This window comes from Lipotes vexillifer, unplaced genomic scaffold (assembly GCF_000442215.2).
Source record: "Lipotes vexillifer unplaced genomic scaffold, Lipotes_vexillifer_v1.1 scaffold470, whole genome shotgun sequence".
Classification (NCBI taxonomy): domain Eukaryota; kingdom Metazoa; phylum Chordata; class Mammalia; order Artiodactyla; family Lipotidae; genus Lipotes; species Lipotes vexillifer.
Window position 1 is genome coordinate 2,096,214 of NW_006799533.1, and position 15,300 is coordinate 2,111,513.

General features: G+C 41.4%; 1 protein-coding gene across 1 annotated transcript in view; it reads right to left on the bottom strand.

Moving 5' to 3' along the window:
* Positions 1-15,300, bottom strand: part of WDFY2 (WD repeat and FYVE domain containing 2) — a 181,658-nt gene that overhangs the window by 5,185 nt on the left and 161,173 nt on the right. Inside the window, exons 8-9 of the mRNA XM_007471685.1 lie at positions 4,182-4,287; positions 171-272 (exon numbers count right to left, since the gene is read on the bottom strand). Of these exons, the coding sequence (XP_007471747.1) occupies positions 171-272; positions 4,182-4,287 (208 nt within the window). The remainder of the gene's footprint in view (positions 1-170; positions 273-4,181; positions 4,288-15,300) is intronic.

A 15,300-nucleotide genomic window follows, 5' to 3' on the forward strand; every position in this document is an offset into this window, starting at 1 on the left:
TGAGCTACAGGAGAGAAAGGGAATAAACTACCGTGCGGTCACAAAGTGACTCCAGCCGCAATAATTTACTCCCACTGCCGCTCTCGCCCAGGGGCAAAACTTCCTCCAAGACCACAAGGTAAAGTTATTTCTACACGATTACATTTTGAGGAAGCATCCGTATCACCCACCTGTCTCAGGCCAATTTTCTTGCTGTCCCACATCTGCTTGAAGTTCCAGAAGAAAGGCTGATCGCACTTCTGGCAGGAGTCACTGTCCAACCATTCAGGGGTCTTGTCAAATAAAGCACACAACGGGTCACAGTGAGAAGCAGCCCAGACAGTGGAACCAGTGTCACTGCCGAAACTTACATAATCAAGATGTGTTTCTAAGAAACAGAGGTGTGATTTCTCGATCATTTTGAAAATATTTCCTAAATGCCTATGATGCTTCAGGTCCTGGGGATGTAGTGGTGAAGAAAAAGAATCTCTACCATCATGGAGCTTGTAATTTATCAGGGAAGACTTAATATGAAAATCTTATTAATAATAGTTATTATCTGAATCAGTGTAAGGATCAGAGGCCTGAGAAGGAGCAGCACAGAGTGCTGTGAGAGTGGGATGACCTAGGCTGGGGTTCAGGACTTTGACAAATGATAACAAGCTGAGACCTGGGGATGCATGGCAGGAGACCAGGCACAGTGGGCTGAGAGAGGGGCAGGATGGCTGGAGCGCATGGGTGTGTGTAAGCGGGGAGCAGGGGAGGGAAAAGGGGGGGTAAAGGGGGGGAGGGAGAGGGGTGGGCAGGGTATGAAGGGCTGAGGCTGGAGGGGATGCAGGGGCCACACCACAGACAGCTTATGTTGAGGATTTAGGATGTTATCTCATACGTCCTGATCATATGCAATTATATTTGCTCTGATTGCGTACAGTTACAAACACCTGCCTATTACACATGCACGCAGCTACCCGCATTGGAGGGATAGAACCTGACCACAGCGGCGGGTCCTCAGGGAAGCTACTGGTCCTCTGTCTTGGCAGGGGCCGGCAGGGTGTGAGGCTCTGCTCCTTGCCTCATGGGTCATGTAATATCCTGGCTTTGTTCACTATTCCCCAACCCCATGGCGAGTACTCTAAACTATGTCAAACAGGTTTAAAGGATGTGTTAAGCTTAAAGCTATTCTTTATCAAATCTTTATAGATCCTGCATAGGGTGACGCGACATTTGCTTCTAGAGTTCTATGCTCTACTCTGTAAATTCATCCTCTGGCAGATAGACTGGTCTCTTTCCATACATCACCTAACCCAAGGAATTGGGGAAAATACACCCAACCCCAGTGTTTCCCAAAAGTGACTTCCAGGACCTGCTGATTTGACTGACAGGACACTTACTGTAAAAGAGGCCTGAGATCAAACAAGTTTGAGAAACAACGGCCTCCCCTCTCCGGGCTTCACAACAGACAGCAGCACAGTAAAGGCTCAGGAAGGATTTTGTTTATGTAATCCTTTTCTGAGGAAGAGCTGTTATAGAACAGACTCAGGGACTTAGCCTATTCCCGTACCTTTAAGCAGAAATGAACCTAAAGCTACCTATTTTCTCAGGAAAAAAAAAAAAAAAAAAAAGAGTAAAAAGGGGACACTTTAAGAGCTCTAATTCTTAGTCTATTTATTTTATTAAAACTGAAGAAAAGAAGGAAGCCTTTCACTTACTTGGTAATTTTCATGCCCTAATTCGTTTAAAGACAGATTTAATAAAATAATCCAAAGTTTTTTAGCTGAAGACAACATTTTACCCCTAAAAGACTTATCTATGTTGTGATTTTTCAGTACACTTATGATGCAGGAAAATCAGGAAGATTTACAAAAAACTTACACACACACACACACACACACACACACACACACACATACACCTTGCTACACCTTTTACAAGGAAGCGTGCTGGTTTAGGACACGTATGAAATACATAAGTGGGTGGCTATGAGGAGGGAACTGACAGTAGGGCTCTGAAAAGGGGGGGAAAATCAGCATGTGTAGTACGATTCCATTTTTTTGTCCAAAAAACAATCTGACATGTATCTGCAGAGAAAAATGTAAGGAGGGATGTTTGCCAACATGTGAAGGGCAGTATTTCTGGGTGGTGGTATCATGAATAATTGACATTCTCTTTGTAAGGGAGTACTCAGTCTAACTTTTCTACAAAAAACCTGTATTATATATTATACTTAAAAAAATAATAAAATTGTGAGAAATTGCGTTTCATTAACTGTACAAACACACGTTCAACCTATGGGATGTCTACCTGATCTGTGTTCAGCCACCTGAGGTCTCTCCCTGCCGGCCCACCCCCCGGCTGCCATCCCCTCCTCTCTGCCCCTGCGCTCTGCGCATGACCACTTTGCCCGCTCTTTGCTCTTGGTGCTTCTTGTTCTGGTCAGAGTGCACTCAGGCCCGTCAAGCTCTTAGCACTCTCTCCTGCCACAAACCCTTCACTGAGAACATCAGCCGACGATGACAATCCTCCGCCCGGATGCTCTAACTCACACCAACTGTGATTGAATGATTTATACCATCGAATAATTCTCTGAAGTTTTCTCCCCTATGTCTTTTCTTCCAGAAAGGCCACCTGCCCTTCAGGGCAGGGACAGTTTCCTTACACCTCAGGCCTCCTGAGCTGAGTGCCGCATGGCACTTGCCACGCCTAGGAAGCAGCTCCACAGATACACCTCAGGGGATGTATGTTTATAAAATGGGACACGTGCAAAAAGTGGATGGAACCACCACTGCTCATTTAGAGCTTTAAATCGCTCAAGAAGATTTAAGATAGTCAACAAGTACCGAGCGCCCATATATTTTCATGTCAAAAGGCATAACTGAAGCAAGATGGCTCGGAGGACTGCCCACCAACCACCTGGTTCCGTCTCTGGAACACCACATCGTTATCCTCCTTTGGGCCTCTATCAAGGAGGGAGGCTGTGTGCACAGAGGGAAGAGAGCCCAGCGGTTCCCCTCCCCAAGTCTGGCCAGTCAGGCCTGGGAAGAAGCCAGGACAGACCAGGTGTGACTGTCCGTCACCCAAAACAGGCCACCATGCAGAATAACGAGTCACATGGGGGCCTAGCTAGCACGGCTAGCACACACTGTGCCGACATCCCTGACTTTACGCCCACGGGGCCAAGTGGTACTTTCAAAAGCAACAGTCCACAATTCCCTACTTCCTGATGGCAAGGATCATTTTAATTAGTTACTAATAGAACTCCTGTGGATTTATGGTTTGAGCAAATCAAGCTTCAGTCTCCTTAAGCATTTAATTACTGGTATTTGAAAGGCACTGCATTATGGGTAATAGCAACTACTCCCTTGAAATGAGACTGCAGTGAGGGTATGGAAAGAAGTTGGGAAATCGCTTTTGTCTAATTTTTCAAGTGTTGCTTTTCTAATTCTCGCATCCTGCAAGGAAATAAATTAGAAGAATACACACTGTCAAAGGGAAAGTTTACCCAGCATAATTCTAGGGAAATGAGAAAATGGTTAACTTCAAAGTACCTGTCAAAGGGGATATTCAGTAAGCAAATCAGTTGTTAAGATGCTCAAAGATGAAAAAGAAAATTCACTGAAAAAAGAATGTTATGATAAAACTTAGATATATGCCTAAAAATGACAACGTATATATTTATAACCGGAGAACTGCTTAGAATATGACTCGCAAACACAAAAAAATTATTCCTAATATTTCTATTAATACCAAACTAAGGATCCTTCATCAAATACCATTTCTCACACACTAGCCACCACTTACCCCAATAACATAAAGTACCACGCTTTTTGTTTTCGTAGGGCACTTTATAGCAAACGGCTACTCACCTGAAAATAGCCGCTTCCTCTTTCTCACCTGAACTGCTGTTGTAATGGTACAACAGATTTAAAGTCTAACCAGATTAGTCTCAGTTGAAATTCTTACGAAATCTCCATTACGTTAAGTGTTACGTGCCAATTTATGAGGGGTTAAAAAAGAAAAAGGAAGCTCCTTTCATACCAGAATTTTTAAATTTTCTGACACAACATGTTTTATTTCATGGTTTACTCATAAAAGAAAGAAGTGAGTAGGAGGGGAGGCTGAAGCTTTTTTCAGCAGGGTAGGAGCTGCAGAGCCCAGCCCGGTGGCTGCGGAGGCGGGTGGCCCGAGGCTGCTGTGACACCTACCTCCTGCCTCTCCACATCCATGTTCCAGACGACAATCCCACCGTCACCACCACAGGAGATGAGCTGCCGCGTGTGCTGTGCATAGGACAGGGCCTGGACTCTGTCACTGCGAAAGAAGCAAGAGTTAGTGACAGTTCCCAAGAGCAGAGAGAGCCCTGAGGGAAGGAAGCCCAGCGGTTGGTCACATGCACACTCACCCCTGAGCCCCACCCAAGAGCAGATCTTGGAAACTGGATGGAATTGTCAACATGCTAACATTGGGAGAGTACTCAAGATTTTCAACACTTAAAATAAGTCCAAATGCTTGTTTAATAATTAGCAAGGTTGAACATCTTTTTTTTTTTTTGCAGTACGTGGGCCTCTCACTGTTGTGGCCTCTCCCGTTGCGGAGCACAGACTCCAGACGTGCAGGCCCAGCGGCCATGGCTCACGGGCCCAGCCGCTCTGCAGCATGTGGGATCTTCCCAGACCGGGGCACGAACCCGTGTCCCCTGCATCGGCAGGCGGACTCTCAACCACTGCGCCACCAGGGAAGCCCTTGAACATCTTTTGATGTGCCTGTTGGCCATCTGTATGTCTTCTCTGGAGGTATGTCTATTTAGGTCTTCTGCCATATATTTTTTAAATTTATTTTTGGCTGCGTTCGGTCTTCGTTGCTGTGTGCAGACTTTCTCTACTTGCAGCGAGCGGGGGCTACTCTTCGTTACAGTGCGCGGGCTTCTCATTGCAGTGGCTTCTCTTGTGGAGCACGGGCTCTAGGCACGCAGGCTTCAGTAGTTGTGGCACGCGGGATCAGTAGTTGTGGCGCACGGGCTTAGTTGCTCCATGGCATGTGGGATTTCCCCGGACCAGGGCTTGAACCCGTGTCCCCTGTACTGGCAGGCAGATTCTTAACCACTGTGCCACCAGGGAAGTTCCTTTCTGCCATTTTTTGATTGAGTTGTTTGGTTTTTTGATATTGAGATGTATGAGGTGTTTGTATATTTTGGAAATTAAGCCCTTGTTGACTGCATCATTTGCAAATATTTTCTCCCATTCCATAGGTTGTCCTTCCGTTCTGTTTATGGTGTCCTTTGCTGTGCAAAAGATTATACGTTTAATTAGGTCTACTTGTTTACTTTTGTTTTTATTTCTTTTGCTTTGGGAGACTGATCTAGGAAAATATTGCTATGATTTATGTCCAAAGGGGAAAGTGGGGGAGAGGTAAATTAGGGGTATGGGATTAACAGATACACACCACTATATATAAAATAAACAACAAGGACGTACTGTATAGCACAGGGAACTATATTCAACATCTGGTAATAACCTATAATGGAAAAGAATCTGAAAAAGAATAGGTATATACATAACTGGATCACTTTGCTGTCCACCTGAAACCAACACAACATTGTAAATCAACTATAGCTCAAATTTAAAAAATGCTCATGTAAGATGCTAAGGCCCCAAGAAGAGGTAGTCTTTGTCAGTTACCAACACTTAAGGAAAAAAGCTGTTGTACTGGTTCCTTAAATGGTCAATTAAGTAAAATCTGTGCCATCTGTTCACGTTATATTTGTAACGTCATCCAACGAAATGCCCGCTGGGCATACCTGACGGAGCCAGGTAACCTGTACTGCCCGAGACGGCTCCCAGGGTGAATCCAACACAGCAACAGACTTGAGTTTCACTGATTCTCTGTCTCTCTAGTTTTCATGCCCTCTTTACTGATTTTGTGTTTTATTTTTCTTTCTAGTTCATACATGGCTGACAGTTTATTCCCCCTTGGTGGGGAATTCAGTTTCAGGGTCTGACAGTTTGATCACCAACAAAAGATGATAGAGACCTATGTTCCCGTGGCAAAGAGAGAACAAGGAATCTGGTTTCTTGGTTGTTTTTGCTTGAATATTTTTCTATTTTGAGCTCAAATTCATTAAGAATTCTGTGGCCACTGGGAAGGAGAATAACTCTGTGAAATCTCGACTGGTGATTTTTTTGTGTGCTTTTGTGTTTACTTTTCACTTACGGCTGCAGTTGTAGGACTGAAGCCATTAAGCTCTGTGCGTCCGTGTCTGCAATTCAGAAGGGCCTTTTCCTCTTGTGTATGGAATGCTTTCCTGTTTCCGGAGGGTACCAATAAATTAGATTATGGCATATTTTATATTATAAGCACTTGCTTATAAAGATAAGCAAGCGCTTATATAGATTAAATATTCCTAAACTTCACAGAAAATAAGGAAACTGAACCTCTAAAACTTTAAATTTACTAGACTTAAAAATTATTCCACAGAAAATACACCCTAACTCAGTGATATTTTAAGAATCCAAGTTCACAAAATTAGGGTAACTTTTTGGCAAATAAGACTAGCGTGATGAGTTTTAAAACACAGGTATGTCTTTTTCTGGATTAATCAGTGTTAAATATAATGCAAATGTACATTTTGTTTTACTTGGGTTGATTTCTCCTAAATTTATATAGGATAACTAGTCAAATAAGCTAATATTATGCCTATATAATGTTTAAGATTTTGAAAAATAAGTTTGTGTTCAATTAATTATTCTGATAAACTTTTTATATATACAGCAATTATGTTTTATAGCATATCAACTTAAAGGTCATTCCCAAGATCTTTAGGTAACTTACAATGGACTAATAGTAACTTGAGCTAATTGATGGTCATTGGATGCCTACCTAGATAATTTCTAAGTAACTGAAACTTCGATTACAAAGCATAATAAGCATATATGATTATATATGTTTGCCTATTTTTGTGTGCTGTAGAGAGGCTGTAACTGAGGTGAGTCATGTCAAATGAACGTGTTCCTTTTTGCCACTTTCAGGGGATGCAAAAGTGATGTATGTCACAGTAGAAATTGATGTCATGAGATTCATGAGCTGTGCTAGTCTAGCTGTGCTAAAATGCCTGCATGTGATGGAAAGTTCTCAATTATCCACATCCTCCCTCCTCCCAATCTTCTCTATGAAATATGAGTTAGTTACTTTGGTTAATTATTATAATTAAAATGGGTGGTTGAGACTATGCCAGGTGCAGTAATGAAAAGGAAATACGATTGTGTCTGTGCTTTTGTTTGGGGGGAAGAAAAAAAAAAAAGAGTATTGGTTTGTTTTTTTTTTCTGCACCACATGGCCCGTGGGATCTTAGTTCCCCGACCACGGACCGAACCCGGGCCCTCGGCAGCGAAGTCAAATCAAATCTGAGAAATTTTTAAACTATTGATTCATCTGAAAATAGCAATGATGAATCCATTGCATTTTGAAGTAAATAACATATATTTTGGGGAAAATAACTATGTTTCCCAAAACAAAATATTTTGAAGACAAAATGGCACTGTTTAATATTTGTGCAAGTCTTTCTAATGTCTGGCTTAATAGGCAAGAACCAAATACTCATCTCTTTCTGCATTTGTTATAATGTCACTCAGGTAGCCTCTGGAAAACTCCATCATATACTTTCGAGAGAGCATAAATGAATGAATAAGGCAATTCTAAAGTAAAATATAAATTTGTTTCAGAATATAAAAGAGGAAAATAAAAGACAAAACATGGAAAATGAATTTTACTTGCTTTGGTTTATAATACTCGAATCTTTAAAAAAAAGCTATAAAATACATTAAAATTTTGGCATGGTTCCCTCGGTTTTGATGGTTTGCTCCCTTAGTTTACTGATTAATGCCTTGGACTACAATGCAAAAGAATATTCTTTACCTTCTATGGAATCTGCCTAGCTAGCAGAGATTCTGTGTCTCACGAAAATTATTTTCAGGGTTTTATGTTAACTTGAAAAGTTCTTGATTATTTAAGAAAAGGAAAAGAACAAGGGCCCTCATTTGTGAAAAGACCTAAATTCTTTAACACTGTGTTACCTTCTACATTTATTTTCAAATGTTTTCTTGTTACTTCGATTATATAGATAACCAAGTATTGTTTCTTAGGCACCTGTGCTCCTATCTTAATCAAGTATCTAAAGATATCAAGTATCCTCTGAAAATGGTTTTGCTTTCCCACACTGAACCCTGTATTTTGGGGGAAAAAATTTTTTTAGCATATTTTTAAATGCTAAGAACGATCTTTAGATTATCTAAAACTATCTTTAAGATTTTCTAGAGGGGTCCTAGAAAAATCATAAAGATTTGTTCCCTTTGCCTTATAAAAATAGAGATGCCATACATAATTGCTGTGTTACTAATTGCATTTGTTTACTGTGTTACAGGAAGAGCCGTCAGATCAGAGGAGATGCTTAGTTTTCCCTAGGTTAAGTCAGTATGGGTAAAAATTATTAATATATTTCTGAAATTGTATATTGCATGGGAAGACCCTGGAGATTTATCAGTGCTCTCATTGTCTGTTTTTACCTGCAGGCAAAATACTGATCAAATCTCTTAGGAAACAGTTATGTAGGGTATCTCAACAGAGAATTTTACTCAATTCTGATATTATTTATAACAGTAAAAATTAACCATTAAGTCTCTAATATCTACAGGTAACTTTGTATTATTCTGATTCTTGCCTGAAGCCTCCACTATAAGCTACAGACCAGAAAGGTCAATCTCAGAGTTTCCTGGGAAAGGACTCTATATACCAGGTATTTTTAAATACTGGTACTTAAACAAATAGACTCTTAGGCAAAGGGTACTGAACTGACATTGCTTAGATAATCTGTAAACTGTGCTAGTGGATTGAGTCAGGATTTCCTTGGATTTCTGGACTCTTTTTAGTCTGCAATGCAGATGGCTTCACAAATGCAGACTGCTGAAACAAAACCCAGCAGAACAAGAATTAATGACACAGGACTGAATGAACTGAAGAGGGAAATTTTACTGTGGTTACTTGTCTGGAATACTGTTGACGTTGCTTTAATGTTCTATTTTTTGGATATATGAGGCTGCCTTTTCTCTTACTTTTTATGCTATCTCTAACTTACAATTTAGTAAATTCTGCTTTGATAAGCTAAATCCAAACATTTAAGAATGATATCCAATTCCCAGAGATCCCCCCAGAATTCAAAATCTGTTACTGAGTCCCCTTGATTTTCATGGCAGTATAATTGTTTCACAGGTTTAATTAGAATCTATGCATAGTATACCATTGGGCAGACAAGGCCTTACCTAGAGTATCATATTAGAGGACAGTGTTCATTGAATCAGATATGACTAGCCCCTTTAAGAATTAAGGGAGCCAATGCCTATAACCATCCCCCTCCCAAAAGGAAAACTGGCCTGGTACCTGGTTTGCAGGGTCCTGGCCTTACAGGTGGTAAGAAAGCTACCAGGCCAGGAAGCTAGCAAATGTTGAAAACCTCGAGGAATTCAACCAAGGTTATAAGTACTATAGGTGAAAAATGGTGGAGATTTTCTTGGGCTCAGTTTCCTAGCCTTGGGATAGCAGATAACAGAGGTTCTGAAAAGCTCAATCCAAGATTCCTTATAAAAACTTTTGTAAATTTTGTGGGCTTAACAGTTGTTTAATACTGTATGGCTCCATATTTGCAAAGCAAACCAAGATGGCCTACAGGTTAATTAACACTCTTATTGCACCAATGTAAATAATTAGGCCAAACTTTATGAGACCAGCCTTTTTTTTTTGTGATCAAGAATAATCATTGAGATTATTCTGATTACAGGAGAGGAGGGGGAAGAACTCGCAGGTAGGTCAAAAAACTTTGAAATGGGCAAAAAGAAATTACTGGGTATCTTTTCAATGGAATATCAGGTATGGTCTAGCACACCCTTCTGGGTTTTCTGACTCTATGGGGGTCTGTACCTTCAGTATCTTTATGCTATCTTATAACTCTGTAAGTTATAGAAAACTGATACTACTGCAAATGAATTTTATCCAGTGAAGATGCAACTAATTTCCACATCCTTTTCCTCACATGGACAAAGTCAACTGTGAAAATACAAATTCATTGCATCATTCTCCATTGCCTCTGCATGTTTCTACTCTGGATTTTCCTTTGAACTGGTTGTAACATCTTATCAGTTCCTTTATTAATTAATGACTAATATAAAATCCTTGACATGTATTCATTAAAAAACAAAGTCAATTGTTTTCTGTCTCTCCTGGCTGTTACTTCATACATTTTAGAACACGGACTGACACCATTGTGACATTCCGGGGCAAGAAGGAAAATCTATCTATTTGAACAGATTCATAACAGCCCTGTGATTTGAAATACATTTCATTTGTTAAGGCACCTTGATACACGTCCAGGATCTTGCAAAATGAAATAAGCTACAGAAGGAAGTGCTTTGCCACTCATAGCTGGCAGCAACATTCAGCAACAGATACATAATTTATGGGACTCCAGTCCTGTTAATATTCCAACACAGAAGAACATAGTGATGAATGCTGTATCCCAAGCTTTGTAATAAAGCTGCTCAGGGGCTTCTTGATTTAAGGATTCAAAATACAACCACCTTGCAGTTAAAAACAAGATGAGGGAACATCCCCAGGTTCACAGATCAGCGGTTATAAAAAGTAAAAGATACCTTCTTCTTGGATTCATGTTTGATCTGGCATCACTGTAGCATTTATACTAGAAAGCATCTCAAAACTGGTTATTATTTCATAGATGAGCATTCCATGAACTGCCCTGCAAATGTCTTATGAGTGTATAAAGACCCCACTTTGCACAACCAACAGGCTCCACCATCTACAAAGACTATTCTTAGTGGGATGGCCACACTTCCTTTCTCACCAGCCCTAGAGGCAGTATTTCAGATCGGGCCAAGCTACGTAACACGGAGGACACAACGCAAAATGAAAACAAAGGGCCCCTTGTCAAAAAAATAAAGAATTACAAGATGGTGACAGTAGAGCATTCAACCAAGCATGGGACCCTTCTAATCGTGAGGCCTCGTGTGATTGCATAGGTCACACGCCCATGAAGCTGGTCCTGTGTCTGACGCTTCTTAAGGAAAAAGGGTAGAGAAGGCTTTATCCTCTTTATAGAAACAGATTTTCAGACACAGGCTAACATATACCCAAACGTCAACTTAGGCCCTGTTCCATCCCCAAAGTAGGGGGGACTTAAATGTACAGCAAAGAAATGAAACTTTCCAAAGTATGAAAAGTCCCAGCCCACTTGGTGAAATCTAACCAGTTAAGCATCTGCTTCTAGAGATCTCTCTCTCTCATATTCGTAACTCCCACATTCCTAAGTTTTCCAGACCTCCTAGGACCAGAGAAGGTCCGTGACCGATCCACACATGAGAGGTCTCCAGGATAACTGATACTTAGGGTTATCCCACACCAAAGGGACCCTAGAAGGATCGTCTCCCCAGGGATTCTTGGACAACAGCCAAGGCTGAACCTGAACTTGGGGTCTCCTTTCTGGGAACATTGGTTTGTGCATCAGCAACATTTTGCTGTTCACTGGCTAGAGTGGAAGTTCAGATTAGCCACTGGCCCTCTGTCCACTTGCAATTTCCTGAGAACACTGTGTTTAGTTCATGCAGTTCTGTTTGGGTAATCCTGAGAACTATGAGAATCTCTTCATCTCCTAAGATCCATATCAAGAGGGAATCCCCCACTGAGGCCACCTACTTTCCAGTAAAATGGCAAACTGACCCATCTTTACCACCTTTTCATACGTCTAGCACAGCTCCATAGAGGCAGGGACTGTTTTCTTAGTCACCTTTGGGTCCTAAGAGCCCAATACAAAGTCTGGTCTGTAGACGGAGCTCAATGAACATCTGCTGAATATATTAGGTATAGAGGGAGTAGGTGTACGTGGCAATATTTCCATTGGAAATGCTACAATCAGGGAAAAACAGTAATCTTATCTGAAAGCTTGATTTTTGAATTATTATCATTTTTATTAACAAGAATAACGTTAACAATTGCCACTAATTACCCCTTATTCGTGTGCTGATTATTTTACATGCATTGTATTATTTATGATTTTTGACAACCTTTGAGGGCTTTTCTTTCCAATATTGTCCTTATTTTAGAGATGAGGAAACTGAGGATCAGAGATGAGGTGCCTTGCCCAAGCCTACAGAGCCCTCAGCAGAAGGGCTGCCTCATATACAGCCTGGCCTGACTCAAAGGCTATTATTAGTCACCACACTATACAACCCCTCTCTCTTTGACGAGATGCTACCCTCTGTAAAGAACTTTAGCTGCTAATACTTTGACCTATTATGTCTTTAGTTAGCTAAATAGTTAAAAACAGAAAAGACATCTCTTCCCATCACCCCTAATGATTCTCTAGTGTGACAATGAGAAACGCTCCTAATCTCAGATTCGGAAGGAGAGAAAGCTTTCATACATATTTATCCTTGTTCCCTCTCCCCCAAACCCAGAAGAAGCTGAATGCAAGAATTTTACTTCCTTTCATAACTGTGATATAAGAGAAAAGCATAAATTCTCCCAATGTTTATTTATTTATGAATAGCCTATTTCTTTACCAAAAGAATTCGAAGATGCTTATAACAAAAGTCTTACCCATGGTAAGAGGAGGAACAGAGAAACCCAGAGCTGGGGCTGTGGAAAGAGGAGGCAAAGACACAGGCCACGTGGGCCCAGGGTCACGGCTGTGACTGAGCCTCATGCAGCCTGCTGATCCCAGTCTTGGCGGAGGGATCCATTACAAGGGACCACGCAGACCTTTACCTCTGCTTTAAATCAAGCTACCATTAAATTAAATTGCCAGAAAGCCTTAGAGTCCTAAGAAAACACTATTAGAAAGAAAAAATATGGCCATGAAAGAAAAGTTCGTCATGAAATGATAGGTATTATCCTATACCTATCAGAATAAAAAAGAATCTAAAAGGTCTAAGTCCCATGATTAGATTTGAAAAGGTGGGCATGGGACAATTAATGTCCAGGTTTATGCTTCAATAATATCCATCTAACTGGTCACTGATTCTTGAAAAACATAACTGGCCCCTGAAACTGGAACCTTTTCTTTGCCTTTCTTTCTCCAGAGCTGGCATGTAATCATGTTCTACTTGCTGCAGGGAATAAAAATACCAAAATGCTTCAAATGCAGATAATATTGTACTATAGAGGTATACTTTCTCAGCTTTTTTTCCTTGGACTTGGAAACATTTTTGCTGTCATCAATCACTTACTTGTGCTAAAGCTCTCTCTGCTTTGATGGGATTTTTACACATCAAGTCAAACTAGCTACATTAATGTTGTATTTCTGCCAGTGAAGGATGGTGTGAAAGCTCAGAACCCGGGACAGAAGCCACAGGGAGCTGTCCCTCCACACTATGGCTGGACGTTTCCAGAAGAGGGGAAGGCAGTCTTCCCACCCTGAGGGGTGGGGAATCTCTGGTCCAGTCTGCTCTTCCCGGTGCCCAAGCTCAACGATTGGGCCCCTGATTTGGAACTCTGGCTACCAACAGTCATCCTGGGGGAAGGTGGGAAAATGAGGAATTGTAGGAGAGCAAGGGGCAGCCTGAGGCCCCAAGCAGAAAGTCTTTGGCCTCTAAAGTAGAAAAGAAAGAAAACACCATGGGGCATGGTGGGGACCATGTTATTCAACGTTCATTTTTGTTTCCCCAGAGCCTAGCACAGCGCTGGATACAAAGAAGTTTCTGAGAAGCTTTCTCTGCTGGACTGAACTGAGGTCTGGGAGACCTAAGCTACCAGCTGGAGTCTTTGAGGATGGAAGCCCAATATTCTCACGGAAAAAATGATATCTGACCTCTCTCTTTCATAGGGTTATTGTAAGATTAAACTGAGGTGTCTGTGTGTTCTGAAAGCTCTTTGACAAAGTATTAGGCGCTACTCAAATACAAGGACGGGGTGAATTGGGAGATTGGGATTGACATACATACACTATTGATACTATGTATAAAATAGATAACTAATGAGAACCTACTGTACAGCACACAGGACTCTATTCAGTGTTCTGCGGTAACTTAAACGGGAAGGAAATCCAAAAAAGAAGGGATATATGTATACGTATAGCTGATTCATTTTGCTGTACAACAGAAACTAGCACAACATCGTAAAGCAACTATACTCCAATAAAAATTAAAAAAAGAAAAAAAGAAACAAGAAAAGATTGCTGATAATTTGGAAAAAAACAAAAAACGAAAAACAAATACAGGAATCACCAAACACCAATCCAGTGGCCAATTTTCAGGGCAGAGGAATGGCTGCTGTGAACGTGGGCCTTATCCTGCCTGATGCCCTTGCCCTTCCTTCCTGCACCTTCTTTGTGAACCCCGTCTTCCTCCATCTGTCAGCAGCTCCAATGCTTCCCTATCCCCACCTCGGACACTCAAACCCACTCTCACAGCGTGACACCAACGATGCTGGGGAAGTTTACTTCTCCTAGTTCTGTGACACCAAGGGCAACCCCTCTCAGACTAAGACCTGGTGTCAAGGAGCCCCTCATAGACTCCACCTTATTACTAAGCTTGAATTATCAATAAATAAAGCACCAGGCAAGGCCTTCTGCTGTTCTTCCTGTTCAGGGCAGTTCTGACCGGTAGCTCCCGATCTCACCAGCCTGTCCACCACACCAGGCTCCAGGGTGCGATCCTATCAGGATGGACTCCAAGTATGGTTCGTTTCATCTTCTAAAAGGTCAAGCCTGTATGTCTCAGAAACTGGAAGACCTATTAGTTTAGGCTTCATTTTTCTGGAGCTGAGAGACTCTGTCTCCACGTTATAGCTTTTCCTTTCTTATCCAACTGTAGAGGCAAGTCTCCCAGAACAACGTTTTGCCTAAGGACATGCAGCACCCAGTGATGCTGGCAGTGAGTACTGACACTCGCCCTGCTTGCAGCCTTTGTGAACCACTGTGTAGAAATAAAACTAGTTATGAGCTATCTGAATGAGTCCAAGAAATACTGCTGATCTTCATTCAAAGCCTGTATTTGATTTCTCGGAGGGAGCCTGAATAGCAGGAATTACTTGGTAGAGTAGCTGGTAACCAAGTATTAGGAAACAGGGCTGTATTTTGCTTTTCTTTTTCTTCACTTACATGGATGATGTCAACTCCTACGTGATCTCGATATGTGTCCCCTTGTCATGGAGAGAAATATAAGGGAGTGATTCCTTTCATGAGCTGATACTGAGGTCTGAGTGGTCCCACAAGCCAAGTATAGCCCTGGGCAACGGATCTGTTCTCTCATGTGGGAATGAAGGACTTAG